Source organism: Mus caroli, chromosome 12, assembly GCF_900094665.2.
Source record: "Mus caroli chromosome 12, CAROLI_EIJ_v1.1, whole genome shotgun sequence".
Taxonomy (NCBI): domain Eukaryota; kingdom Metazoa; phylum Chordata; class Mammalia; order Rodentia; family Muridae; genus Mus; species Mus caroli.
In genome coordinates this window covers 47282336-47308611 of record NC_034581.1, presented here as the reverse complement: position 1 = coordinate 47308611, position 26276 = coordinate 47282336, and the positions used below count along the sequence as shown (strand labels likewise).

The 26276-nt window shown below is 45.5% G+C and overlaps 1 protein-coding gene across 4 annotated transcripts in view; it reads left to right on the top strand.

The window, feature by feature from the left end:
* Positions 1–15478, top strand: part of Heatr5a (HEAT repeat containing 5A) — an 86131-nt gene extending 70653 nt beyond the window's left edge. For 2 of the 4 annotated variants that reach the window (XM_029484723.1, XM_029484722.1), the window contains exons 29-36: positions 698–943; positions 2418–2545; positions 3130–3277; positions 3871–4143; positions 7105–7329; positions 10358–10512; positions 12109–12322; positions 13752–15462. In XM_029484723.1, the coding sequence (XP_029340583.1) occupies positions 698–943; positions 2418–2545; positions 3130–3277; positions 3871–4143; positions 7105–7329; positions 10358–10512; positions 12109–12322; positions 13752–14056 (1694 nt within the window). In that variant the 3' untranslated portion in view covers positions 14057–15462. Of the gene's footprint in view, positions 1–697; positions 944–2417; positions 2546–3129; positions 3278–3870; positions 4144–7104; positions 7330–10357; positions 10513–12108; positions 12323–13751 lie in introns of all 4 variants that reach the window. The other 2 variants (XM_029484724.1, XM_021178967.2) reach the window with 2 other exon arrangements.
* The last annotated feature ends 10798 nt before the right edge of the window (positions 15479–26276 follow it).

The following is a 26276-nucleotide window of genomic DNA, read 5'->3' as shown; positions in this document are numbered from 1 at the left end:
AGTTCCAGGACAGCCAGGGCTATACAGAGAAACCCTGACTCACGAGCACTGGATAAGCACTGTACCACTCCGTTTTTCTGTTGTTTCGGAGACATGGTATCTTGCAGGTCAAGCTGACCTTAGCTTCTTTTTTTTTTTTTTTTTAAATTTTGGTTTTTCGAGACAGGGTTTCTCTGTGTAGCCCTGGCTGTCCTGGAACTCACTTTGTAGACCAGGCTAGCCTGGAACTCAGAAATCCACCCGCCTGTGCCTCCCGAGTGCTAGGATTAAAGGTGTGCGCCACCACACCGGGTTGACCTTAGCTTCTTATATGGCTGAGGTTGACTTGCCTTGAACTCTAGATTTTCTCCCTCCACAATGCACAGAGTAAAGACACCACCACACCTAACTCAGCCTTCACAGTCATATAAAGCTACATATAAATTTACCCTGTGACACAACAGTACTCCCAGGAGAATTCAGACATTAGTAACATTGACAGTACAACAGCATGAACAAATGTCCAGAAATGTGGGGCAAAGTAAGACGAATTACAGAAAAACAGATGGTGAGAGGTCCACAACGTCAAACCCAAGACTGCAGAGCTCATCTGTGCTGATGAAGAGCAGACAGTGCCTGCCTTAGGGTCTGGGGAGCAAAGGTGACAGGTGACTGGAAGGTGCGTCTGTGGCGCCCATGACGGTTTCCTCCTTTGTAGGTGGTGCTTTCTACACAGCAGAGACAAGCAAGAGTGCAAAGCTACACTACCATGACTCCTGGGCCCTCATCCTCCACGCTGCGGCCCTGTGGCTCACCAGCACGGGCTTCGCTGACCCAGATGAAGGCGGTGCCAATCTCTCAAGGCCTGTAACTCCAACGTCCATGTGCCAGGGCTCATCATCATCAGGAGCTGCTGTGAAGTCCCCCGAGGATGTCTACACTGACAGGTTCCATCTGATTCTAGGTCAGCAGAAGAGCTACAGGGCTGGGGGTTTGCCTGACTTGTGCCTCACTGCCTCCCTCCTGGTGACTGTCACCTCATTCTTTGCTTCTTGTTAGTAACATCATTTATAAAACTGGGTATTGTGTATTTTTTTAACTATAAATTTTAAGTCTAGATCCTTTTACAAGTTGACTTCAGTATCAAGTTGATAATTATAGAAATTATAAGAGAAGTTTAGTCCTTTTTACAAAATTTTCATTTGGCTGGTGGGAGAAAGGGGTGGTTTTGAGACAGGATCTCAGTATGTAAGCCAGGCTGGCCTGGACCTCCTGCCTCACCCCTTAAGTCTGAGATTACCGAAGGATGCGTCCACATCCAGCTTCCCTTAGAGTTGTAATTATGAGTATGTGTATGTGCCTGCTTTGTCTGTATATAAACACACACAGGGGCCCGGAAGAAGGCTTTGGATGCCCTGGCACTGGAGTTACGGACAAGTGGGTGCTGGGAACTGAACTCACATCCTCTGAAGAGCTGTATATGCTTTTCACCATTGAGCCATCTCTCCAGCCACTCCCCAGGATTTGAAAGATGAGTGTGCCTCTACAAATGTTGTAAATTGCTCTGTATTTGTATTTTTAAAAATATATGTGTATATGTGTGTGAATATGCTGATGTGTCTTTCAATGAGTTGTTCTCAACAGTTTCAAGAATGTATGCCCAGTGATTTTTTTTAAGGAAATCAGGAGGCTGGAGAGGTAGCTCCGAGGTTAAGGACGTTTGATGCTCTTCCAGAGTCCCCGAGTTCAATTCCCAGCCCAACATCAGGCAGCTCACAACACAACCACCTGCAACTCCTACTCCAAGGATCCAGCACACACAGTCTTTTAATGTTAAAGTTATTATCTTATTCTATGTGTATGGAGTTTTGCTTGCATATATATCTGTCCACCACTTACATGCTTCATGCCCACAGAAGCCAAGTATCAGAGCCCCTGAAACTGGAGTTATAGTTGGTTGTGAGCGACCTTGTAGATGCTGGGAATCAAACCCATGTCCTCTGGAAGAGCAGTAAGTACTCATTAACCACTGAGTCATTTCTTTAGCCCTTAAACGTTTTTTTAATTAAAAAAAGAAGCTAGGCAGTGGTGGTGCCCACCTTTAATTTCAGTGCTGGGAAGACAGAGGCAAGAGGATCTCTGAGTTCAAGGCCAGACTGGTCTATAGACTACGTTTCAAGACTGAGGCTACACAGAGAAACTCTGTCTTGAAAAAAAACAAAAAACAAAAACAACAAAAAAGAATCCAACACAAGTTCAAGACCAGCCTTGACTATGTAAGCCCTGGTACTCATTTGCGCGCGCATGCGCGCGCGCACACACACACTCTGAAACTGTATTGTTTACTTGTGCTGTCTTTTGCTAAGTTGGTGCATTTATCTCATCATCCAACAGTCTGAACTGAGAATCTCAGGGGCATCTCATTTTTGCTCTCCCAGGAATCAGCGTGGAGTTCCTGTGTTCCCTGCGCTCAGATGCAAGCTTGGAAAGCATCACTGCTTGTCTGCATGCACTGCAGGCCCTGCTCGAGGTTCCTTGGCCCAGGTGGAGAATTGGCAGCGATCAGGTGCTGTACTGTGCCTTGGGTAGACCTCTCTTGACGTCAGAGACCACAAATACATTCAGGTTGAGTCGGGATGCTGTTGTGTATTCTAAGGAGCTACTTTAGAAATACTTCTCCTCCAGTCTTTATTATTACAAGAAAGTTTTAATATTAATCTTAGAATCTACACGTCAGCCTTTGGCTGTGTCTCCAGTATCATCTCAGACATGAATGAAAATGATCATTTGTCATAGTACCATTTCTCACCGAAATGAGCTGAGAAGTGTTTTGATATTTGTTACAGTGTTATAAGCCAGGCATGGTGATATACCTGAAATTCAAGCACTGTAGGAACAGGCGGGAGGATCAGGAGTTTGAGGTCATCCTTGGCAAGTTTAGGCCAGGCAGGCAAGACTGCTTCAAAGCAGAGAAGTACTGATATATTCCTTTATTGTCCTGGCAATATAGTTGTTTTTTTAAAAAGAATTTATTAAATTCTGTCTTTTTGAGCTTATATCATGACATTTAACCTTGTTATTTTTACACACACACAAACTGACATAAACAAATGTAATTTCCAATAGTGTCCACTTCATGTTTTCTGACAGGACTTGGGTATTGAATTGCTAAATGTACTTCACCGAGTAATTTTGACCAGAGAGTCAGCAGGCATTCAACTGGCTTCACTTGAAGTGGTCAGGCAGATTATCTGTGCCGCTCAAGAACATGTGAAGGAGAAGAGGCGTAGTGCAGAAGGTAAGTATTGACATAGCCTCTCTTCTCATCCCACTTCCGAGAGTCATACACTCCGCATGAGGTGGGCAAGCGCTGTCCCCTAGGCGCAGCCGCAGCCACACAACGCAGCGCAGTCTTCACAAGTGTTACTGGGGTGACCACACAGTCTGGATACTGCTGAAAGTAGGGCAGACGGCAATACATACCTAGAGCAAACGGCAGAGGCGGGCAGTATGTGGGGGCCGGTGGGCAGATTCTAATGGCATCAGGGCCTGGAGTCTGATCCTTGTGCCCGGCCGCTGCCAGTCTGTAAGATGACAGAGTCGCTGTTGGAGCTGCTGCTGTCAGATTCTCACTTAACAGCACGGAGATGAGTTTGATCAGGCACTATTTTAAGGCTGAAAAGATTACAAGAATTTTATTTTTAACCCACTGTAATGAGAACTCATAGTAAAAACAGCTTTAACTTCAGAGCTGCTTTTTCCTTAAGCTTTTCACACCTAGGACTTAGCCACTAAGTGCATTGTCTGTACCAGAAACGAATTGAATTGCCTCCTACTCGGAGCCAAGCAAGCAGCAAGCATTTCTTAAGCACCGTTCCCTCTGTGTTTCAGTCGATGATGGAGCCTCTGAGAAGGAAACCCTGCCAGAGTTTGGTGAAGGGAAGGACACAGGAGGACTCGTACCTGGGAAGTCTTTGGTCTTTGCAACCCTGGAACTCTGTGTCTGCATCCTCGTTAGACAGCTCCCAGAACTAAACCCTAAGCTGGCAGGTGGCCCAGGAGGAAAGGCTTCAAAGCCGAAGACCCTGTCGGAGGAGGGAAGTAGACTGGTGGCAGCTGCCCTGGCCATCCTTGCTGAGCTTCCTGCAGTGTGCTCTCCTGAAGGTATGCTGTGCTGTGCATAGGACCTAGAGCTGAGCCTCTCAGCCTTCCTGATGCTCAGCCTCTCAGTCACTTCCTGGGTTAGGTGACCCCAGCCGTAGAACTGTTTCCTTGCTACTTCATAACTGATTTGCTACTGCTGTGAATCATAATGTAAATACCTGATACACAGTCCACAGTGGGGCCACGGCCTCCAGGTTGCCAGCCACTGTCCTAGAAGAAGGGAACTGACCTAGTTGCTATTCATTTTCTCATTTGAGTACTTTTTACAATCCTGTAAGATTAGTCTTACAGTCTAATAGAATTTGTTTCACCAAAAGGTGAAAGTAAAAGCCACAAGCGGCAGATGTGATGATGAATGCGCTTCCTGTGCCTGGCTTCTTACTCCAGGTCTAGGCATGGAGCCCAGGCTTGGAGCATGCGAGAGTGTGCCCTGACCATCAAGCTGACAGTATTTTAAATCACGTAGTAGTACTTGTACATTTTCAGTGTGCAGTATCTGGTGGACAGTTCTGACTCCATATGACAAATTTGTCACGAGGATGCCCTGTCCCGTTTGGGACCAAGTTCGTTCAGTTCTTTCATCTAGCTCCTAGGGTTCTCTGGGTGCTGCTAACGCCACTCCCACGCCACTCCCTGCCAGAAGCTCCCTGCTGATCCTGTTGTCTGCAGTGGGCATGCTTTCTATGAGCATAAGCCACCTAATTCTGGGTCTGGTAGGCCCACTCTGCCACCGTGTGTGTGTGTGTGTGTGTGTGTGTGTGTGTGTGTGTGTGTGTGTGTTAGTTGGAGAACGGCCTCTCTCTTGCTCCTGTCACTGTGGTGCTCCATGTGGGTCTCTGATCTGCAAGCTTCCAGGTGACTCGCCTCCCATCTTGCTGTAGGGATGCTAGGGTCACAGGTATTCACCACTGTGTCCAGCTTCTCCAGCAAACAGTGCGCTGAACCAGCTTATTAATGTGTCCTTCCTTCAAAGTTAACTCTGGTCTCACCTTATCAGAAAATGTTTCCCTGGAGACCTTCTCATAATGAAGGTCTTTGTTCTTGTATAGATCTTATGAAGATCTATAGCTTTCTCCATCATGTAACTATATTATATATAACTATTACATATAAAAGATAAATATGTGTATGGGTGTGTTTTATTTCTAGTTAAAATTTGTCTTTTGAACAAAGTCTAGCACAGGATGTGAGAAGATGGCTCTGTGGTGAAGTTCCTGCCATGCAAGCATGACCTCAAAAGCTGAGCGGCCCGTGTGTACCTGTAACCCCAGTTCTGCGGTTGAGGGAGAGGCAAAAGCAGGCAGAGCCACAGAGTTCATGAGGCAGCCAGCCAGCCAGCCAGCCAGCCAGTCAGTGAGAATGTCACAGAAAATAAGGTGGAGCCATCACACACACACACACACACACAGCAACTGACCAACCTATATCCCGAGTTCAAGTCCAACCTGGGCAATTTAGAGAAACCCTATCTCAAAATTAAAACTAAAAGAGAAGGGGGAAAGTTCCAAGGATATAGCTCAGTAGTAGAGCGTGCTTACCTACCAAGAGTAAAGCCCTAGGTTCAGTTCCCAAAACAAAAGGTCTTGTAAACATATTTTAGATAAATTGAATAGTAACGAGCCTTCATCACATTGTGAAAATACTTAGAGCTACAGGACTGTGTCCTTCAAAATGTGAAGCTAGACCTAGACTTGGAGATACTTGCCTGTCATGCCAGCACTCCAGAATCTGAGGCAGAAGAATCAGGAATTCAAGCCCACCCTAAATAAACAGTGAGATCCTGTCTCAAAAGCAGTTAAACAAACTAACAAGTAGGATAGGAAAAGCTTAGCAGGGCATAGTGATACACACTTTTAATCCCGAGGCTTAGAAGACAAAGGCCTTAGAAGCCACAGGATCCCTGTGTGTTTGAGGCCAGCCTGGTCTACAGAGTGAGTTCCAGGACAGCCATATTTGTAATACATACTGAGACCTTATTTTTAAAAAAAGAAAGAAAGAAAGATTAATAGGTAGCTATGAAAAGCTTGACACTAAAAATAAATAAATAAGAACCGGGCGTGGTGGCGCACTCCTTTAATCCCAGCACTCGGGAGGCAGAGGCAGGCAGATTTCTGAGTTTGAGGCCAGCCTGGCCTACAGAGTGAGTTCCAGGACAGCCAGGGCTATACAGAGAAACCCTGTCTCGAAAAACCACCCCTTCCCCCCCCAAAAAAAACTTGACACTAAGCAATACAACCAAAGTAACATTTCCAGTTACAGCTATCAGAATTTGATCCAACTGTAAAAATCTTAATTGATGGGGAAGTCACTTGAGTGATAAATTGATTAAGATGCCTTGCTAGCATAAGGACCTGAGGTGGAGCCCAGGAACCGTATTATACAAAGCCGGTCATAGTGGCATGCACTTGTAGTCCCTGTACTAGGGAGGCAGAGAAGGCTTGGGGTGTGCTGGCTAGCCAGCCAGTCTAGAGTTACTAACTTCTCTCAATAGTTACGATTTATGAGAAGTGCTCTGGAGCTTTTCTGGGTGGTGTTTTGGGAAAGATGAGTTGGTGCTGAAGAAGGAGCACTGAGCTGTGCCTCGCAGCCCAGAAAATGACAGCAAACACTGGAAGCCCCTGACACCCTTTTATTCCTGATGACTCAGCTTTTTTTCTAGCTGCATTTATTTCCTTTTATGTGTATGTGTGTGTGTGTGTGTGTGTGTGTGTGTGTGTTTCCAGAACATATATATATGTACTGTGTGCATTCCTGGTTCTCACAGGAGTCAGAGAGGGCATTGTATCATCTGAAGCTGTAGTTAAGGTCTGTTGTGGGCTAACCGTGCGGGCACTGGGACTCAAACTCACGTCCTCTGCAAGAGCCACGAGTGCTCTTCACTGATGAGCTATCCCTCCAGCCCTCCTTGATGACTTCAGAAAGTGTGCGTGCTCAATGCAGAGTTTTCATTTTCTCTTGCAGGCAGCATCTCAATTCTCCCTACAGTATTGTACCTTACCATCGGAGTCCTCCGGGAAACTGCTGTGAAGTTACCTGGGGGCCAGTTATCCTGCACAGTCACAGCTTCCCTGCAGACTCTGAAAGGAATCTTAACTTCCCCCATGGCCCGGGCAGAAAAGAGCCACGAAGCTTGGACCAGCCTCCTCCAAAGTGCATTAGCAACTGTGCTTGACTGCTGGAGCCCAGGTCAGTAGGACTGTTAGGTCTTAACGTGAGAGGCATGCTAGGTTTGTTTCTGCTTTTTGTTTTTTGGCTAAGCTATTCTGTTGCTCATATTTGGTAGTCTCACCCAGAAGAGACTGTATTGTGTATTTAGCAGGTATGTAAAGTGTTCGGATATATTATTCATTATCTCCAATGTCTTTGTCCATTTGTAATTGGCAAGAGAGACAGAAGCAGGTGGGTCTCTTGAGTCCAGGCCAGCCTGGTCTACAGAGTTCCAGGATAGCCAGGACTACAACTGCAAAGAAAAATAAGAAAAGGAAAAGAAAAAAGTCTTAGAAAAGTGGCAAGCAAGGATGGTACAGATGAGAGCCGAAGGCGAAAGTGCAGCTGGGAGGAGGAAGTACAGATAGGAAACAGTGTCTCCCTGAGACTTACAGGTCCCTGCCATTGCTACTGGCAAGAAGGCTTTATTTTCAAAGGCAACCCTCTAGTGCAATCCATATTTAAGAGAAAAGGCGGTAGAGAATGGCTGGAGGTGGAATTACGGTGACGAGATAGCAGGATGAGATACATTACAGCATGTTTGAGTGTGTCAGCCTCTGCCAGCATAAGAGCTCCAGGAGGAGAGATGAAGATGGAAGAGCACAGTCTCCCTCGTGACAAGTTCTCCTTTACCACAGACACACAGTGGTGTCTGGGCTCAGCTGTGTATCAGGACAGAGATGTTAGAGCAACTGTTAACGTAGGTCACTAGGAGCCAATCGTGAAGGTAAAATGTTTGCAAGAACAGCTTGCCTCCCAGCTGAGCCTGATGCTGCCTGTCATCCCAACACTTGACAGGAGAAGCAAGAATATCAGGAGTTCAAGGCCAGCCTTAGTTACATAGTGAGTTCAGGGCCAACCTAGCCAAGCCAGGCCCTATCTCAAAAAAAAAAAAAAAAAAAAAAAAAAAAAAAAAAAAAAAAAAAAAAAACAAGAAAAAGAAAAAAACCTTAGTAGATTAAAACAGAAAAACATTGTGGCTTAAAACAGAAAAGCATTTGTTACCTATTAGTTTCTGAGGTCCAGGCCTTAGCCACTCATGAAGTCACTGGCCAGGGCTACAGCTAGAGGATTGGATTCCAGGATGACTCACTCAGACAGCTGTTGGCAAGGGGCCTGCTCTCTACTGCCTGAGCCTCACAAGACTCCTGCTGCTAAGCAGACTTCCCATCCATCCTTAGAAAATAAAGGGCAGGAAAGGAGCTAAAGAAGAAATGGGAAGAGACCCAGGACACAGTTACCTTGATGACATTTAAAATTATTTTTACTAAACTAACTAGCAGACTGTAATGACTAAAAATGACTTGGCAGGGGGCGCTAAGGGGGGGAAGCAGGAGAGCCCTGGACGCCTGTGCTCTCTGCATTCACACCGTCCACTTACTGACTTGGTGTGGCTTGGACCAGACTCCTGTTCCTTACTCAGACACTGGCTGCCGGGGTGAAGTGTCTGAGCACCACACAGGACACTGCTGTGTGCGTCACTTTGCTACAGTGTGCCAGCTCACCTGAGAGAACTCAGTGCTCTCTCACTGCATCTCCTCTTGGGTGTCAGCCCCCAAAGCTCTCCACCCATCCAATGTCAGGCATTTTGAGTGATTTTGTTGTTGTTGTTCTTGAGGTAGAGTCTCACAGGCTGATGGTGAATTTTGTGACAGAGTTCTTACGTTCCAGATTCTCCTGCCTAGCCTCCTAAGAGCTGGGATTACAGGCTTGAGCCACCACATCCTGCTCTCTATAGTTTTTGGTGTTTTTATAAGCATGGACCTTTTGTTACTAGCTGACCCTAAATTCTTTATTTGATCTCCACATTATAGTGAAGTTGTATTCTATTGCCTAAGAGGGCTGGCTGGCACAGGTGGTGTTTAAGTACTATTGAGTCGATATGGCTGGTGCTACTGTTTATGCGTGTCATTTGTTTGTAAATAACAACCACTTAGTCTAAGTGGGCTAGGCTGGAGCTAATAGAGTACTTGTCTAACAGCACAAAGCCCTGGCTTCTGTCCCCAGCACTACATAGTCTTGTCATGGTAGCTCAGCCTGTGAGCCCAGCACGCAGGAGCTGCAGCCAGGAAAAGTCATCTATGCCACACATCAAGTTGGAGGCCAGCCTAGCCTATTTGAAGTCCTGGAGGCTTTTCGTTTGTCTGTTTTGTTTTGGGTTTTTTTATGGTTTTGTTTTATTTATGTATGTATGTATGTATGTATGTATGTATGTATGTATGTATGTATATGAGTACACTGTCACTCTCTTCAGACACACCAGAAGAGGGCAGCAGATCCCATAGCAAATAGTTGTGAGCCACAATGCAGTTGCTGGGAATTGAACTCAAGACCTCTGGAAGAGCAGTCAGTGTTCTTAACCACTGAGCCATTTCTCCAGCCCCTTATTTTGGGTTTTAAACCAATCATAACACTTGATCTTGGCTAAAAAGCCCAAGAAGCTATTTTTAATTAATCAATTAATTAAAACTTAATTTAGTGAGTCAAGTTTACCGCTCTTTCTCATTTTGTTTTGTCAGTCTTTCTGTCTTGTCTGTTTTTAGATAGGGTTTCTCTGTATAGTTTTGGCTGTCCAAGAACTCTGTAAACCAGGCTGACCTCAAACTCACAGAGATCCACCTGCCTCTGCCTCCCAAGTGTGAGGATTAAAAGCATGTGCCACCACTACCCAGCATCACCCTTTCAAAATTACTGGTTTTTCATAGCTACTTCATTAAAAATATTTAACTAGAATATTTATTCTAACTGATCCTTGGGAAATGGGGATGGAGCTCAGAGGTAGAATACTTTCCTAGTCCTTTTGAGTGTGTGTGTGTGTGTGTGTGTGTGTGTGTGTGTGTGTGTGTGTGGTGGGAGTGGACTAGCATGCAGGTGGGATTTGAGCCTGCTGGCATGCACCACTACTGTCTAGCCGCCCTCTGGGGCTCTTGTGCTAACCAAGCTAAAGACATCCTTACACAGACGCAAGGCAGTAAGTACGAGCCTCCTCACTGTCGTTTCTCTGCAGTTGACGGAGCACAACAAGAACCTGATGAAGTCAGTCTGCTTACTGCCGTCACAGTATTTATTTTGTCTACCAGCCCAGAAGTGACAACCGTCCCCTGCCTTCAGAATCGCTGCATTGAAAATTTTAAGGCTGCCCTGGAGAGCAAGGACTCTGTGGTAAATGTCTTTTAGCAGAGAGCTATTTGCAGTAGGAATCTGTTGAGACACACGTGTTGCCTTTATGATTGCAGTACACACACTGTGCTTCTCTGTGATCTCGGTCTCTGTGACAAGCAGTATCCAGGGGCTGGATTGTGGTTCAGTAGGTAGTGTGCACACCTAGGCCAGCACTGTACAAACCTAGCATGGTAGTGTAGATCTGTAATACCAGCCCCAGGGGCTAGAGATAGAGATCACAAGTGAGTTAAGGCCATCCTAAGCTACATGAGACTGTCTCCAAAAACAAGAAGGTAAAACAATACTAAGTGTTTAAATGAGAGCATCTTAAACTTGGTGTAACTCTCCAGGAGTCGTGTGGCTATATCTAATCCCGGCACTGGGGATACAAAGATAGGAGAAGTGCCCATGAATGCAAGGCTAGCTCATCCACATAGTACGTTTCAGGTCAACCAGGACTACATAGTGAAAACTGTCAAAAAAAAAAAAAACAAAACCATGGAATTGGAGAGGTAGTTCGGCAGTTAACAGCACTTTTTACCAGAGGAGCGAAGCTCAGTTTTCAGCACTCACGTTGGATAGCTTACAGCCACCTAGACCTCTAGTTCCAGGACATCTGATCTCTTTGTCCGGTCTCTGTGGACACTGCACTCAAATGCCCATATCCACACACAGAAGCACATACACATAATGTATTAAAACAAAATCACAGGCAGTGGTGGCGCACGCCTTTAATCCCAGCACTTGGGAGGCAGAGGCAGGCGGATTTCTGAGTTCGAGGCCAGCCTGGTCTACAAAGGACAGCCAGGGCTACACAGAGAAACCCTGTCTCGAGGGGAAAAAAAAAATGATATGACATGGGATTTATATGATAATTTGTGTATTTTCTTTAAAGGAAAATAAAATAAGGAATGACAGATTAGGTTAGACTAGATTAAATGTTTGTTTTTTTCATGTGTTACAAAATGAGTTTGGAACCCATACACAGAAACATTTCTTACTTCCAAAGACACTGGAACCAAATTTTCTCAGGGGGGCAATAATACTAATGCTCAAAATACTATTCCAGTTTAAGGAGAGGTGAGCCATGGCTGTAGTTGCTTTCCTTTATCCTTCTGTCCAAGGTCATTGGCTACCTGCCCAAGTTGGGTAGCAGTGACACAACTGTGACAAGTCATGACATCTTAGTGTGGGCCAGATGGAGTCCTTAAAACCTGTATACCAGCTGGGACAGGACTCAAATGTGTAGAATTTCACTGCAAAAAAAATTTTTTTTTTTTTTGGTGTGAGTTGTTGGGGTTCATTTAAAATATGACTGCTAGTTTTACAGAGTACAGAGACAGCCGTCTGAGAAGGGTGGGCTAGAGGGCAAACCCCTCCCGCTGTGCTGAGCGCCTCTGTGCCCCTCCACCCTGCTGTAGCCACTGTTTTTATGTAATGCCTGTTGGTATTAGGACTTCCAAAACTAAAGAGAACAGGAATAAATATAAACCTTTGCCACTTTAACTGCAAAGAGTTTGCACGAACGTTTGTTCTTTGTGTCTCTTTGTTCCGGGAACTTTGTAAATTTACTCATCTTCTCATCTGCCTGGCTAGGTGCAAATGAAGACCTGTCAGCTCCTCCACTCCATTTTTCAGTATCCAAAGCCGGCCGTTTCCTACCCATACATTTATTCCTTAGCATCTTCCATTGTGGAGAAGCTTCAGGAGATAGACAGGAGGAAACCCGAAGATGCTACCGAGCTGCAGCTCTGTCAAGAAGGAATAAAGCTCTTAGAAGCTTTGGTCGCCATTGCGGAAGAAGAGCACCGTAAGTATCAGCACTGAGCACTGCTCTCTCTCCAGTGTCTGTAATCACATGGTGTCTGCTTCTCTTTCATCCGAAGGCCCTTATGAGAGGCCACAATGGTGTCTGCCAAAGGCCGGTTCTCAAGCACCTGGGGGCTAAGTGTTTGTCAGGACCCTGTCTCAAAAACAAGCAAACAAAGACGATTGCCAGGGGTGGTGGCAGCACACTTCCATAATTCCAGTGTTCTTGCCATGGAGACCAGACAGTCACCATGAGTTTGAGGCCCACCTGGGCAGCACAGTGAGACTGTCTTCAAAAACAAAAAGTCAGGGGAGTGTCATGAGACCTGACCCCAGATGCAGAGCTACAGGACTAACAGCTGCAGAGAGAGCACACTTGGTCTCCAGAAATGAGCCTGTGCTTAGTTATGCAATAGCAAGTGGTCAGCTATAAAGATTAAACTGACTCAGCAGCTTGTATTTATATATGCATTTTTGTAGGTACTCACACACACCAATAAAAAAAATAAAGAGGCCATGAATTTGAGAAAGATTGGGGGACATGGGAGGGGCTAGGAGGAAGAGGGAAAAGTGATAAAACTATAGTATAGACATATATACAGTTTTTAAATCAATTTTAAAAAGAAAAGAAAAGGAGGGTGCTGGAGAGATGGTTCAGTGGTTAAGAGCACTGACTGCTCATCCAGAGGTTCTGAGTTCAATTCCCAGCAACCACATGGTGGCTCACAACCATCTGTAATGAGATCTGGGTGCCCTTTTCTGGCGTGCAGGAGGCATACCTGTAGGCAAAACACTGTATACATGGTAAATAAATAAATCTTTTTAAAAAGGGTTGGCTCAGGGAGGTGGCACATGCCCTTAATCCCGGAACTCAAGAGGCAGAGACAGGTGGAATCTCTTGAGTTTGAGGGCAGCCAGGGCTTTATTCAGAAAATACCTGTCTTGAAAAGCAGGAAAGAAAAAGAGAACTGGAGAGATAGCTCAGTCAATGAACATCTTGCCTTCGAAGCACTAGGACCTGAGTTTAGTTGTTCAGAACCTGTAATTCCAGCACTCAGAAGGTGGAGACAGGAGAATAACAGGTTTTAACGTTATCCTCAGTGAATTTGGGGCTGGGCTAGCCCTAAAAAAAGAAAAAGCTGGGTGGTATGGAGGCAATGGCTTACTTGTCTCAGTGCCAAGGAGTCAGAAGCAAGTGATCTCTGGTGCTCCCTGTCCAGCCTAGCCTATACATGGGCTCTGGACGAGGACAGACACACAGACATGTTCTGCAGGCGTGGGTGCGCGCACACACACACACAATAAGTGGTAAAATGTTAATCCCAGATACTGGTAATACAGTGTGAGAATAGATGAGGGTGAGTTTCTCCCCAAGTGAAGAGTTTACTTGAAGCTCCTTCCTCCCTGAACCCTGCCCTCTCTCACCCTAGGCGCTCAGCTGGTGGCCTGCCTTCTGCCCATCCTCATCTCCTTCCTTTTGGATGAGAATGCTCTGGGATCAGCAACTTCAGTAACGAGAAGTCTGCACGACTTTGCTCTGCACAATCTCATGCAGATCGGGCCTCGGTACTCGTCTGTGTTTAAGAGAGTCATGGCTTCTTCCCCAGCCCTGAGAGCCCGGCTGGAGGCTGCCGTAAAAGGCAATCAGGAAAGTGTCCGAGTGGATCCGCCTTCTAAGCATGCCAAGAGCCTGGCCAGGAACTCCAGCATCCAGCTAAAGACCAATTTCCTGTGAGCTGCTCTCCTAGCACACTGAGCGCCTGAATGTAACACTTGGTGTTTCCTTGCTTTGGGGACAAAAGTGGAACTTGAGGCACGAGTGCACTTGGAGATCCTGTCAATCGTTCTCATTTCAGGAGGGACTGAAACTTAACGCTCTTGGTAATTCTGGTTTTATTTGTTTCCATTTACTAAGACCATGGAACTGTCAGAATTCTTGCCAGGCATTTCAAGAAAGTGCCAAAGATCCAAATTTACTAAGCAATCCACTGCTTTGAAAATGAAGGGATGTCCTCTAACAGTCTGTCTATCACTGTATTATAAAGTATCTGCGCTTACACCACATCCCACTTTCTACGTGGATTCCTGCCTTATTCAGTGGTCGTATCAAACTGTGTTGCATTTCTCAAGCAACATCAACAATTAGAGCAGGGGAGGAGGCACCCACCTGAGGAGACGGAGACAGGATGATCATCAAAGTTCCAACCAGTCTGGTCTACTGAGTGAGTTCCAGACCAGCTGTGACCACACGATAGGACTTCTCTCAAAAAATAAATTAACAAACTATCTAACAATAATAATGCCAACAATAAATAAGTGATTGGAACACTCTTTAATAACTAGACCTAAGCCAGGCTCATGCCTCTAATCCCATCACTCAGGAGACAGGCAAGTGGATCTCTGTGAGTTCGAGGCCAGCCTGGTATACAGAGTGAGTTCCAGGACAGCTGGGGCTACACAGAGAAACCGTGTCTCAAACAAAGAACCAAATTTAGAATTACCCAACTTATAATAGGAGAGACAGCTTCAGCCCCACTGTGTGGCTTGAGGCTGTGGTCTCATGATTATATCTTTTAAGTGAGTCTATGCTTAGATCACACAGGATGCTTTTATGTAGAATATCGAACAGTCACCCTCCTACCATTCTCAGATGGATTTTCTGTTACCTCTGTTCCTTTTGTTTTGTTTTTTTATTTGTGGAAATCATTCATATTAAAAGCTTAATATAGAGTCATGTCTATATCGATTTGGGGTTATAGGATGTCAGATTTAGTACAACAAATTTAGAACTTCAGTGAATACGGATACTTTTTTAACACAGAATGTATTTTAATATAAAAATATAATGATAAAGTCATACTGGTAGAAAATATTTTTTGGCTGTTTACGATTATTTTCCCTCCACTTCAGTATTGTTCTGTGTGAATTGACCACTGTGTCAGAAAGATGCAGCTTTCTGTTAAAATTTACAAAATGCAGGGACAGAGGTGTAGCCAGAATTGAGAAAAATTGATTAGACCAGGAGCACGTGGTGGACTCTGTTTTATTATGTTTGTATGTAAATACTCTTGTAAAGCATTCAGAGTGGAAAACATTTGACAAACTCTAACACTAAAGTCAACTTTTCTATATTATATAAATAAAGCTAATTTTCTTTAATGTTTTTGTATTTTGAAGTGTTCATCCAGGAAAGATGACCAGTTTTTCTCTCCCTTCACCTTGGCTTTGGTTCTCAGGAGCATTCCCCACACGAGCGTTCGCTGCAGTGGTTTGGGGTTGTCTGCCTAGAGGGCGTGAATGTATCTTTCCTGTTGTTCTCATCTAAAATGCCCTCCTCCTGGGTTCTTTCTGTGAACTCTGTCTCCTTTCAGGCCTGGGCTAAGTCTTGCTAACAACACGTTATACCCTTGACCTACCAAATTCTACTACTGCCTTACTCATCTGTGTTGCTGTAGTCACTGCCACAGTGTGATGCCTACTCTGCCCGTCAGTCCAGTGTACTATCACCTTACCTCCCTTGTAGACGGCTTCCTCAACGGGAGAGCTCGTGTCCAGTAATCTTGCCTCTATGCCATCAACCATGTTCCTAACAGCAGCTTACTTGCTCTGGTGTGAGCCGGAGTTAGACTCAGGATCATGTTTCTTTACCAAGGACAGTGCAGCCCAGGTGCTTTTTGGGTACAGTCAATTAGTTTGATTATTAGGGGCTCTCTAATAATCAAACTGTTCTATTGCCGTGAAGAGACACCATGACCAAGGCAACTCTTACAAAGAAAAGCATTTAACTGGGGGCTTGCTTCTGGTTTCACAGGGTTAGTCCATTATCCTCATGGCAGGAAGCAAACAGGCATGGAGCTGGAGCTAAGAGCTGGTCCCTGATCCCCAGGGAGCATGCAGAAGGACTTTGGGCATGGTGTGGGCTTTTGAAACCTCAAGGCCCACCCCCAAGTGACACACCTCCTCCAACAAGGCCATTCAATCTTTCCAAACAGCTCATCAACTGGAGACTTAAACATGCAATATATGAGCCTATTGGGGCATTCTAATTCAAACCAACATATGAGCTTTTATTGTTTCATCCATTTTGATTGTTCCATTTGGTTGTTAAGATTTCTGCTCAACATTTTATTGCATAATGTTTTTAAGTGCATCATCTTTTTTGACAGTGCAGAATTGTAACATACTACTCTGCTGATAAGAAAAGGATTAATGGCTGAGGATTTGAACCTGTCTCTCGAGCCTTCTTCCTTGGGGCAGTGGTTCTCCATTTGTGGATCTTGACCCCTTTGGGGATGCAATGACCTTTTCACAGGGGTTGCACAGCAGATATCCTGCATGTCAGATATCTGCATTACCATTGATAACAGTAGCAAAATTACAGTTATAAAGTAGCAAGGAAAATAATTTTATAGGGCTGGAGAGATGGCTCAACAGTTGAATGGGGCTTTGAGCAAACTATCTTAGGCAAACTTTTCTTCCCCCCCCCACCCCCACTTTGTAACCAAATCATTTCTATTAACAAAGTAGGTAAAAGTAAAGGAAACAATATCCTCTGTAGTTCTTAAGGATGAACAGTCAGAATAGAAAATGCATTGCAAGGCTCTTTGTTTTGTTTGTCCCCTCCTCACCCCCACCCCACAGAGTCTCTCTGTGTAGCCCTGACTGTACTGGAAATCACTCTGTAGACCAGGCTGGCCTCGAACTCAGAAATCCACCTGTGTCTGTCTCCTGAGTGCTGGGATTAAAGGTGTGTACTATCACTGCCTAGCTAGAAGTTCTGTATGATCAAATGTTATTTCCGTGAGCTGGTAAATAGCAGATGAATGTCCACTGTTAATAACCCCAGTGAAACAGGCATGGGATATTACGATAGGGATATGAACCATCCCACAGAAAGCCCCCACCCAGCAGGAGACCCTGCAGTCCTTTGCAAGGCTGGCAGAAACAGCATAGTGCTGAAGTCAGTATATGCACACACACCTGCAGTAAGGCTTGACTTATTAGCTAGACTGAGGTATTAACAGCAATAAAATAGAAGATTTATAATAATGACCAAGCCCGCTCAGTCAGTCAACAGGTTCTCCAGAGCGGGAGTGAGGATTAAAAAGAAAAAAATGACAGACAACATTGTAGCGTGACCCCAGTCAGTTCTGAGACTGAAGGCAGATTTAATTTTCCCAATCCGCTTTTTATACCATTTTAACTACATGCAAGTGTTAAGGGCGAGCCGTACAATAAGGAACTAACAAGGCAGCAAGCAAAGTCCTGTGATTACTCCCAGGATGGTTGTTTAAAAGGGCTTGTCATAATGACCTAAATACTTGAGCCCACTTCCTTGTCCAAGCCCAAAATCTTGCCTGAAGCCTACTTCTTTTGTTGCACCCTAAGATAAAATTCCTGCCTTACCCTGCTTCCCTATTATAGCCTAAAGTTAGATTCTTGCCAAAACTTACTTCCTTATCATGGCCTAATGCCAGATTCCTGCCTGAGTTTATGTCCCTGTCATGGCCAATGTCAGAGGCCTGAAGCCCATTGCCTTGTCCTTGGCCAATGTCAGACTCCTGCCAAGCGGCACCCCAAAAGGCTCTCCACATAATAATATAATGCTCACTGGACATGTGTGAATTGTTTCTGTGGGGCCAATGAGATGGCTCAGCAACTTAAGGCACTTGCCACCAAGCCTGATGACCTGGCTTTGATCCCTGGAACCTATAGAGCAGGAGAAAAGAAGGAGTCCTGAAAGTTGACCTCTGGCTTCCACAAGCAGGCCACAATACATGCACATGCACATATGCAATCAATAAATAAATGTACAAAAATTACGTTTAAAGTGTTTATTGCGTGATGACTTAAACCTTTGATTCCAGCACTGGAGAGGAAGAGACAGGCAAATCATTGTGAAGTCAAAGTTTGTCAGGGCTACAGAGTAAAACTATTTAAAAAGTTTATTTTTTAATCCCAGCACTCGGGAGGCAGAGGCAGGCGGATTTCTGAGTTCGAGGCCAGCCTGGTCTACAAAGTGAGTTCCAGGACAGCCAGAGCTATACAGAGAAACCCTGTCTCGGAAAAAAAAAAAAAAAAAAAAAAAAAAAAAACCAAAAAAAAAAAAAAGTTTATTTTTAGAATTTTCCTTTTACTATTCTCAGACTTGTCTAAGGTACAAACCATGGGCTGAGGGCAGGGTCTAACTTACTAGTTACAAAGTCAAGGTCGTAGGTTCACCCAGAATTAATAAATAAGCTAAGCTGTTCAGAGAAGGGGAGGGGGAGACTTTTTTCATTTATATTGGGTTGGCTTCGTTTTCTGAGAGTCTGGATGTTTGTTTGTTTGTTTGTTTGTTTGTTTGTGAGAGTCTCACCCTGTAGGCCAGGCTGAACTCCAACTTCTCCTGCCTTTGCCTCCTAAGAACTAGCACGGGTTCTCATGTGACTCTTAGTACCCCAAAAATAGTTTCTCTCCCTGTTGGTGCTTATTTAAACATGGTGTGCCTAGGAAATATCAAATGGCTTATTTCATTTTTGGCTGGTAATGTTTTTGTTTGTTTGTTTGTTTGTTTGTTTGTTTAGACAAGACCTAACTGTCCTTGGCTGCCCTGGAGCTGAATAGGGAGAAAAGGCCCGCCTCCAACTCAGACCTGCCTGTCTCTTCCAAATGCTGGGACTAAATGAATATACCACTACACCCTGTCGTGTTTTATAAAAAAGAAAGAAGGAGCCAGGGATATGTTTAGTAGAGCCAGTATGGGGAGGTGGAAGGGGGTGCCCTGCGGGCCCATGCTGAGCCACCCCTTCTTCCTTGTACCAGCCATACGACAGATATAGTAATGGAATAGAGTTTATTTAGGGCCTGGGAAGGGGAGTTGAGGGAGTAGAGACAGAGAAGGGGGGTTTAGGGGAGAAGGAGGAGGAGGAAAAAGAGGAAGAGGAGGAAGAAGAGGAGGAGGAGGAAGCAGCCAGCCATGAATACAGGAAGAGAGAGGAGGGGGGCTGGTGAGATGGCTCAGTGGGTAAGAGCACCCGACTGCTCTTCATAAGATCTGGAGTTCAAATCCCACCAACCACATGGTGGCTCACAACCATCCGTAAAGAGATCTGACTCCCTCTTCTGGAGTGTCTGAAGACAGCTACAGTGTACTTACATATAATAAATAAATAAATAAATCTTTAAAAAAAAAAGAGAGAGGAGGGAGGGAGGGGTGGGAAGAAAAGGGATAGAGGGAGTAAGAGAGCAAGTGAGTAAGAGAAGAGAGAGAGGAGGGGGCAAACAGCCCTTTATAGTGAGTCAGGCACTCCTGGCTGTTGCCAGGTAACTGTGGGGCGGAGCCTAGAAGGAATACCGAAGAAGCAGTGGAAATGAAGATAGCTTTACATTTGTAATGTTTTACATTGAATTTTTTGTGTGTGCATGTGCACATGCCACGGGGCACACATGAGGACATGAGGACGTAGATAGAGCCAACCTTCGGGCTCGCCTCAAGCTCTGGTTGTCAGGCTCAGCAGCCAGCTCCTTGACCTGCTGAGCTATTGACCTAACCAGGACCTTCGTGGCAAGAAAGACGGGCAACAGGGGTACAGGGGTGCACGGCTGCTTGCTTACATCTGGTAGCTCAAGAAGCAGAAAAGTGGATAGGACATAAAGACCACACTACAAACCTCAAGGCCCCAATATGTAGGGGGTGTTCTGATACTTTGATTGGAAATCTGCCTGTGAACGTTGAAGCTCCTGTTCCCCAATTGGTTTTTGATTGATCAATAAAGATGCTAGAAGACAGTGGCTGGGCAGAAGAGGTGAGACTTCCAGGTTCCTACAGGCAGGCTAGGATGCAGAAGGAGGAGGAAGAAAAAGGAAGAAGGGAGGAGGGGGAGGGGGAGGAGGTAGTAGTCATCATCATCAGTGGCTAGCTAAGTATAAATGGGCCCAACAGTTTGCCAGCAAGCAGCATCCTCTACAGTTTCTTCTGTACTTTGGCTGTGAACCGAATTCCTTGGTTTCAGGTAATGTGTGGAATAGCAAGCAGGCCTGCCTTCATGTTCCTGCCTTGGCTTCCCTCCTTGGTGGACTGTGAGCTGGGACTGTAAATTGAAATCAGCCCTTTCCTCCCCTCATCAGGGTGTTTCATCACAGCTACAGAATGAAACTACAACAGTGGTTGAGCTCTTGCCCCGCTCAACCTTCAATGCCAGATATATAAATAAGTAATACAAGTGAAACCCCTGACCAAGACCCTGCCAAGGTCATCAGAAGCAAGAACAGTCAGTAACCTGGAGATGTGCTGCTCCCAGGAGATGCCAGAGGAGACACAATGGCTAGACGTGATATGGCACCCTCAGTGGAATAGGGGCAGAATTGGGACAAGTGACTGACAACTGAAGGATCTGACAAAGTGTGAGCACTGGTCCAGAGGAGGTGACAGCAGTGTGAGCACTGGTCCAAAGGTGGCCAGGGTAGTGTGAGCACTGGTCCAGAGGTGGTGACAGCAGTGTGAGCACCTGTCCAGAGGTGGTGAGGGCACAATAGCGTGAGGCTGGCAGTAGGGGAAGCAGGCCTGTGGCATATGAAAAAGCACATCCCTTCACAACGTTTTTCTTTCTTTTCCATCAGCACTAGGGAGGTAAGGCGGTGGCGCGCACATGCTGGCAAATGCTCCGCCACTGAGCTATATCTCAGCCCTTTTCGTTTTGAGAAAGAGTCTCCTTAAGTTGCTCACGCTGGCCTTGAATTTAGACTCACCCTTGCCTGTGACTCTGGAGTAACTGGGATTATAGGAGTGTGCTACCATGCCAGGTCCACCCCACACACAGCCTTTCTGTGAATCTAAAGCTATTCTAAATTGAAAAGTTTACTTTTTAAAGTGCTGGCTCAGCACACAGGTTCCGTTCTGATGCCCTTTCTCTCACTGTTTGTTTCCCATCTGTCTTTCTCGACAGATGGGGCATGCTAAGCGAGCGCACTGCCTCTGAGCCACACCCCAGACCCCATTTACTTGTGATTGATAGGTAGTCCCAATCTCACTTTTTTTTTTTATGCTGTTGTTAGCTTTTTGAGGCAAAATCTCGTGTATCCCACGCTAGCCTCAAACTTACTGAGGAGGACTTTGGATCTTCTGCCTCCATCCCGGAGCACTGGGAGTACAACTCCACAACTCCATTCTTTTAAGTAATGTCCTGAAGTCAGCGCCCAGCCCGGGCATCAGCCCAAAGCAGAAAAGCTGCCTTCTAAGCTGGCTGACTGACATCATCCCAGGCATTTACAAAGTAGGTCAGTTCAGTATCTGTCTACCTGCATTCTCAGAGATTACTCAGAACCGGCAACCTGCTTCAGGTCAGCAGCAGGAAAAGGCGGTGTGGGATGGAACCGGAGGTACCCAACTTCCCCTTGAGGAGTAACACCCAAAACAAGTGTCACAACACCTTAGTCACTCCCACTGTGTTTACGCCACCCCCTTTAGATGTGTCACTTCTTTGGGCTTCCTCCCAAATATAAGAGAGCAAGTGCCAAAGCACTATAAAAAGTTCGTTCCTGACCCCCAGTTGCCAATAGACGTCCTCCAGCTTTAATCCTCAGCAGATCACATTTCTGATGTCCCCTCGTGCACACGGCAACCAGGGCCCCTCCAGGCAAGCAGACAGAACACACACACACACACACACACACACACACAGCATCAGAGAGACACGGGGGCACTCAGTTAAGGATAGTGAAGAGCCACACCTAACAGGCTTACCATCCCTAGGAATCTGTGCTACCTTAGGAAAACTCTGTGTCCAAGGGACACAGAGCAAGGAAAACAGCAGCCCTCAGATCTAGATGGACAGTACTGCTGAGTTCCTTAGCAGCCCTCAGAACACACATACACATGAATGTCAGGTGACACCATTTTCCATTACATGGTCATTACCACATGGGGTGTCTCCATGGTTACCTTTCTTCTCCCGTCAGGAGGACTATAATGCTTTTCTGTTGACCATGGTTTTCCTCTGAGGACAGGGAAATAATACTTCCTTGCCTCTGGTGTTTACACCCTGTGCCGTATTTCTCTGTGTTCTCTGCAGGGCGGCCTCTCAGTCCTTGCACAATCCGGTTTGCTTACCCACGGCTGACACTGCTCACGGAGCTCCCTGTTCTCTGCTCACACTATGTTGTTCAGACTCCAGAAACAGAGACTTGATCTCACTATTGATTAATGGCTATCTGGGTGGGACATACTGCTAATTAGGAAGGAGCGTATCTGTGACAAACAAGTCCCTGTATTTAGAAAACAGGCAGGACAGAGCCATGAACACCTGTTCTGTACTGTCCCCACTGGGATAAAAGAACATTCCGGCATTACAAAGAACACGAACCCTACCACCCTGGGATCTGGTCTAGGTCTGTCGATGACAAATTGTGGTAGCTTGGGCAAGCATGCCTCCTGGCTTTTGGTTTCTTCTCTGCAGAAGAGCTGAAAGCTGACCAATCATTTCAGGTTCCCAAGGCTCCTAATTTTAGCACTAAGGGGTTTGTGTGTTCCTAGGATCTTCTCAATCGCTAATCTTGCTCTGGGAAGTTTGTGTATTGGGTATCAGACAAGCAGAGAGTTTCTGTTTCTGACTTTTATGAGTCTAAACCTTAGATGCTTCTCAAAGTGCACTATACGTGCCATTAAGAGGTGGACTGAGTCACAGGATGTTTGATGGGTGTATGCAAAAAACGTGCAAGATGTCCTGCCTCCTGACCTCTGACTCACCCAGGGCAGGAGAGCATCCTTAACGTCTCACAGGAAGAGATCAGTGGAGAATGAAACACTCAGGCAAAAAGTGCCCTCTGTTTTCCCAATATAAAAGGAGCTCAGAAAACAATTGACTAATATGTTTGTGATGAGTGCTGTGGCTGCCAGACTCCTTGCAAGTGATCTTGTAAGCTCTGATGCTCCATCTCCAACTGACTGGTCTCTTGGCTTCCATCCCCAAGAAGCCACTCCCCACCCCCCACACTCACCCCACACACACTTAGACTGTACTCAAATGGCTTGGTAGTTAGGTCTAGCATCCCCAGATACAGATGTATTCCAGCAGTTAGGTCTCCAACCCAGGACACATGGTTGAGGTGCCCATACCAAAGCTGATGCTAGCCCAGCATCCCTCAGTTCCTACCTGCTATAGGGTCCTTCTGGCTGGCATACCTTGCTCCCTACCCTAAATTTCTCCAGCCAGGGAAAGAGCTGCCCTTCCTCCAGCTGCCCTCCCTATAATCCAGACATTTTGGTTACCTGACCTTCAGGTCTAATCTTTTCTCTCTTGGTCAGTTTCTTGGCCCAGGCTGCCCCTCTTGGTTCGAAGCTCCTCTCCCCTCCCCCATCTCCTCATATGGCCAGGCTCAGTTTGGCCATGGTCATCCTGGACTCTCCCAGATGTCCCTACCTCTGGCTATGCTCTCCCACAATCTATAATAAACCTTCTCCTCCGTCATATCTAGGAGCAGTCATAGCCTTGCCTTTTTTTATTTCTTGTTTTCATGCATCTGGTCTGGAACAAATAGCTAATGAATACAAGAGCTTTCTAATGGAAGCCTGAGGAGACCTGCAAGTGAGTATTCAACTCAGTGTTGATTTCTGCTTCTGCTGTCCTGTTGACAAGACCTTCAGTCAAAAGCTCTTTGGGTGCCTTGAATCAAGGGGAAAGACATGAAGTCAGGTTTAGAGGAGATTTTCCATGCTGCTAGAGCTACCACATAGGTGCCAGCTGGCCCTTGGCTGACTGAAGGAAACGCAGCTCGCCGCACATTCATATTTAATTTAAAAGCAAACTGCATAATCTTTTTTTTTCATTTGCTTTGTGCCTGATTTAATTTTGGCTTTCTGCTTAAGTCAACTCCTATTCCAGTCTCACCTCATAGAATAAATCTGGCCCAATTGGCTCCTCAGAAGGTCCTTGAGCAGCTGGATCCAAACCAGCCCCAGGGTTATTGAGCAGTGATAGAGTCCTCATGGAGAAAGTCAAAGGAGTGAGACGAACACCAGCTATTTAAGGAACCAAGTAGCAAATCGAAGGACTTCTTGTAACTCAGAAAATTAAAGTACAGTCTTGATCAATCTGAAATATGGGGGGGGGGGAGCAGCCAGTCAAACTGGTTCAAGTACACAGTAAAATCCTGCCAAACTGGTTTCAAAAGCATAACAAGTCATAATATTGCCCCAAGCAGATTTCCCTCTTTTCCTTCCCTGTGCACTCAATATTAGCAAAATCTCAAGGTGCTCCGAGAGGAAACTTTTAACCACCAAAGTCCATGAGTTAATTATCTGGAGGCCAATTATGACTCAAGTGAAGAGTCTTGTTTACACACAGCCAAGAATTAGTCCAGGGGATATCTGCAGACAGTTCCTTCCTTGGTCCGCACAGGAAAGACAGGTTAAATGAGAACTCGGTGGACATTCTTTCAGGTGGAGCATTGCCTGTGTTAACTAATGGACTGTGAACGTATTAAAGGTGTGTGTTCATTGCCCTGCATACCAATGCAGGCTGCCAAGGTTCTCATCATGGCCAAGATTGGGCTACCCTCTGCTCCCTCACCCTTGAGCTTTCATTCCTCATCTGTGGAGTTGAGAGAGGTAGAAACCATCCATCATTGAAACCCTACTTCAGTCAGGTTTCTGACAGGAAGTTAGAGGACTGAAGCCGCGGGGTGTATATGGGACAAGTCCACAGGTTTGTACTGCACAGTGTGGTGCACACTTCTCCCTCCGTAGGGCCACCTTCTGAACACCCACTCTGTGCCAGGTACATTTTCCTCTGAGGTACACTAACTCTTGGCCATCTGATCTTCCTGAAAGATGGAGGAGACTTTGCAAGACTTTCAAGAGAAAGGCTTGGCTTTATCAAGACCATCTCTTGCTTGCTTGTTTTTTGAGATGTCTCATGTAGCCTGGGCTGCCTTTGAAATCTCAATCTCCCTGCCTCCCCTTCCAAATTCTGGGATTATGAGCACCCGTGAACCTGGCTCCATCTAGAAGCCCTGAGCAATGTAGGCTACCGTGTCCTGAGCTGGAGCCAGTAGGTTTGGTTTTCCCGAGTCAGTCTTTACCCCATGGGTTTGCACTCTTTTCTTTGATTTCCTCTGAACCCAGGTTGCTCTGAGACACAGTTTTGTAATGAGGCATGGAAGGCTAACTTGTAGCTATACTGGCCAGAGGCAGGTGTAAGGATTTGCCATATCTAGGAAAACAGCATTTGTTCTGAGCCCTAATACTGTAGGACAGGCACATGGTATTCCTGTTACAAACAAAACATTAGCACAGAAGATTAGGCACCAAAGAATAAAATAAAAGGGACTGGTATTATTCTTTGCATCACAGACAGGAACAATTTTCAGGGTTCGCAAGTTACCCAGTGTTTGTTGCTGTTGTTTTGCTGGTCAGTAGTTTGTCTTGTTGGGTCTGAAAAGGCCTGAGAGGTCTTGCTTCGACTAGCTGCATGGAAGAAACATCTTCAACTATCTTTTGTAGTTATAGCAATTGATCAGTGCAAAGGTAAGGTTTAGCAACTGAATGGAAATTATTTCTTTATTAAGAAGGCCCACAGGCTGATCTCTGTGCTCTTCCCATTTTTGTTTGAGTGAAGTGCACTTTGCTTTGCTCAACAGACACACACACACACACACACACACACACACGCACGCAAACACCTATATACAAATAAATGAAGGCAATGTTTTTCTTTTGAGACAGGATTTGTCTATAATTTGTAATTTAATTATAATAAATTTTCATTAAAAATCACAACACAGTCTACACATAATTTAAAAATTACATATAAATCGCATTTTTAAAAATTCTCAATCGGGGCCGGGCGTGGTGGCACACGCCTTTAATCCCAGCACTCTGGAGGCAGAGGCAGGCAGATTTCTGAGTTCAAGGCCAGCCTGGTCTACAAAGTGAGTTCCAGGACAGCCAGGGCTACACAGAGAAACCCTGTCTCAAA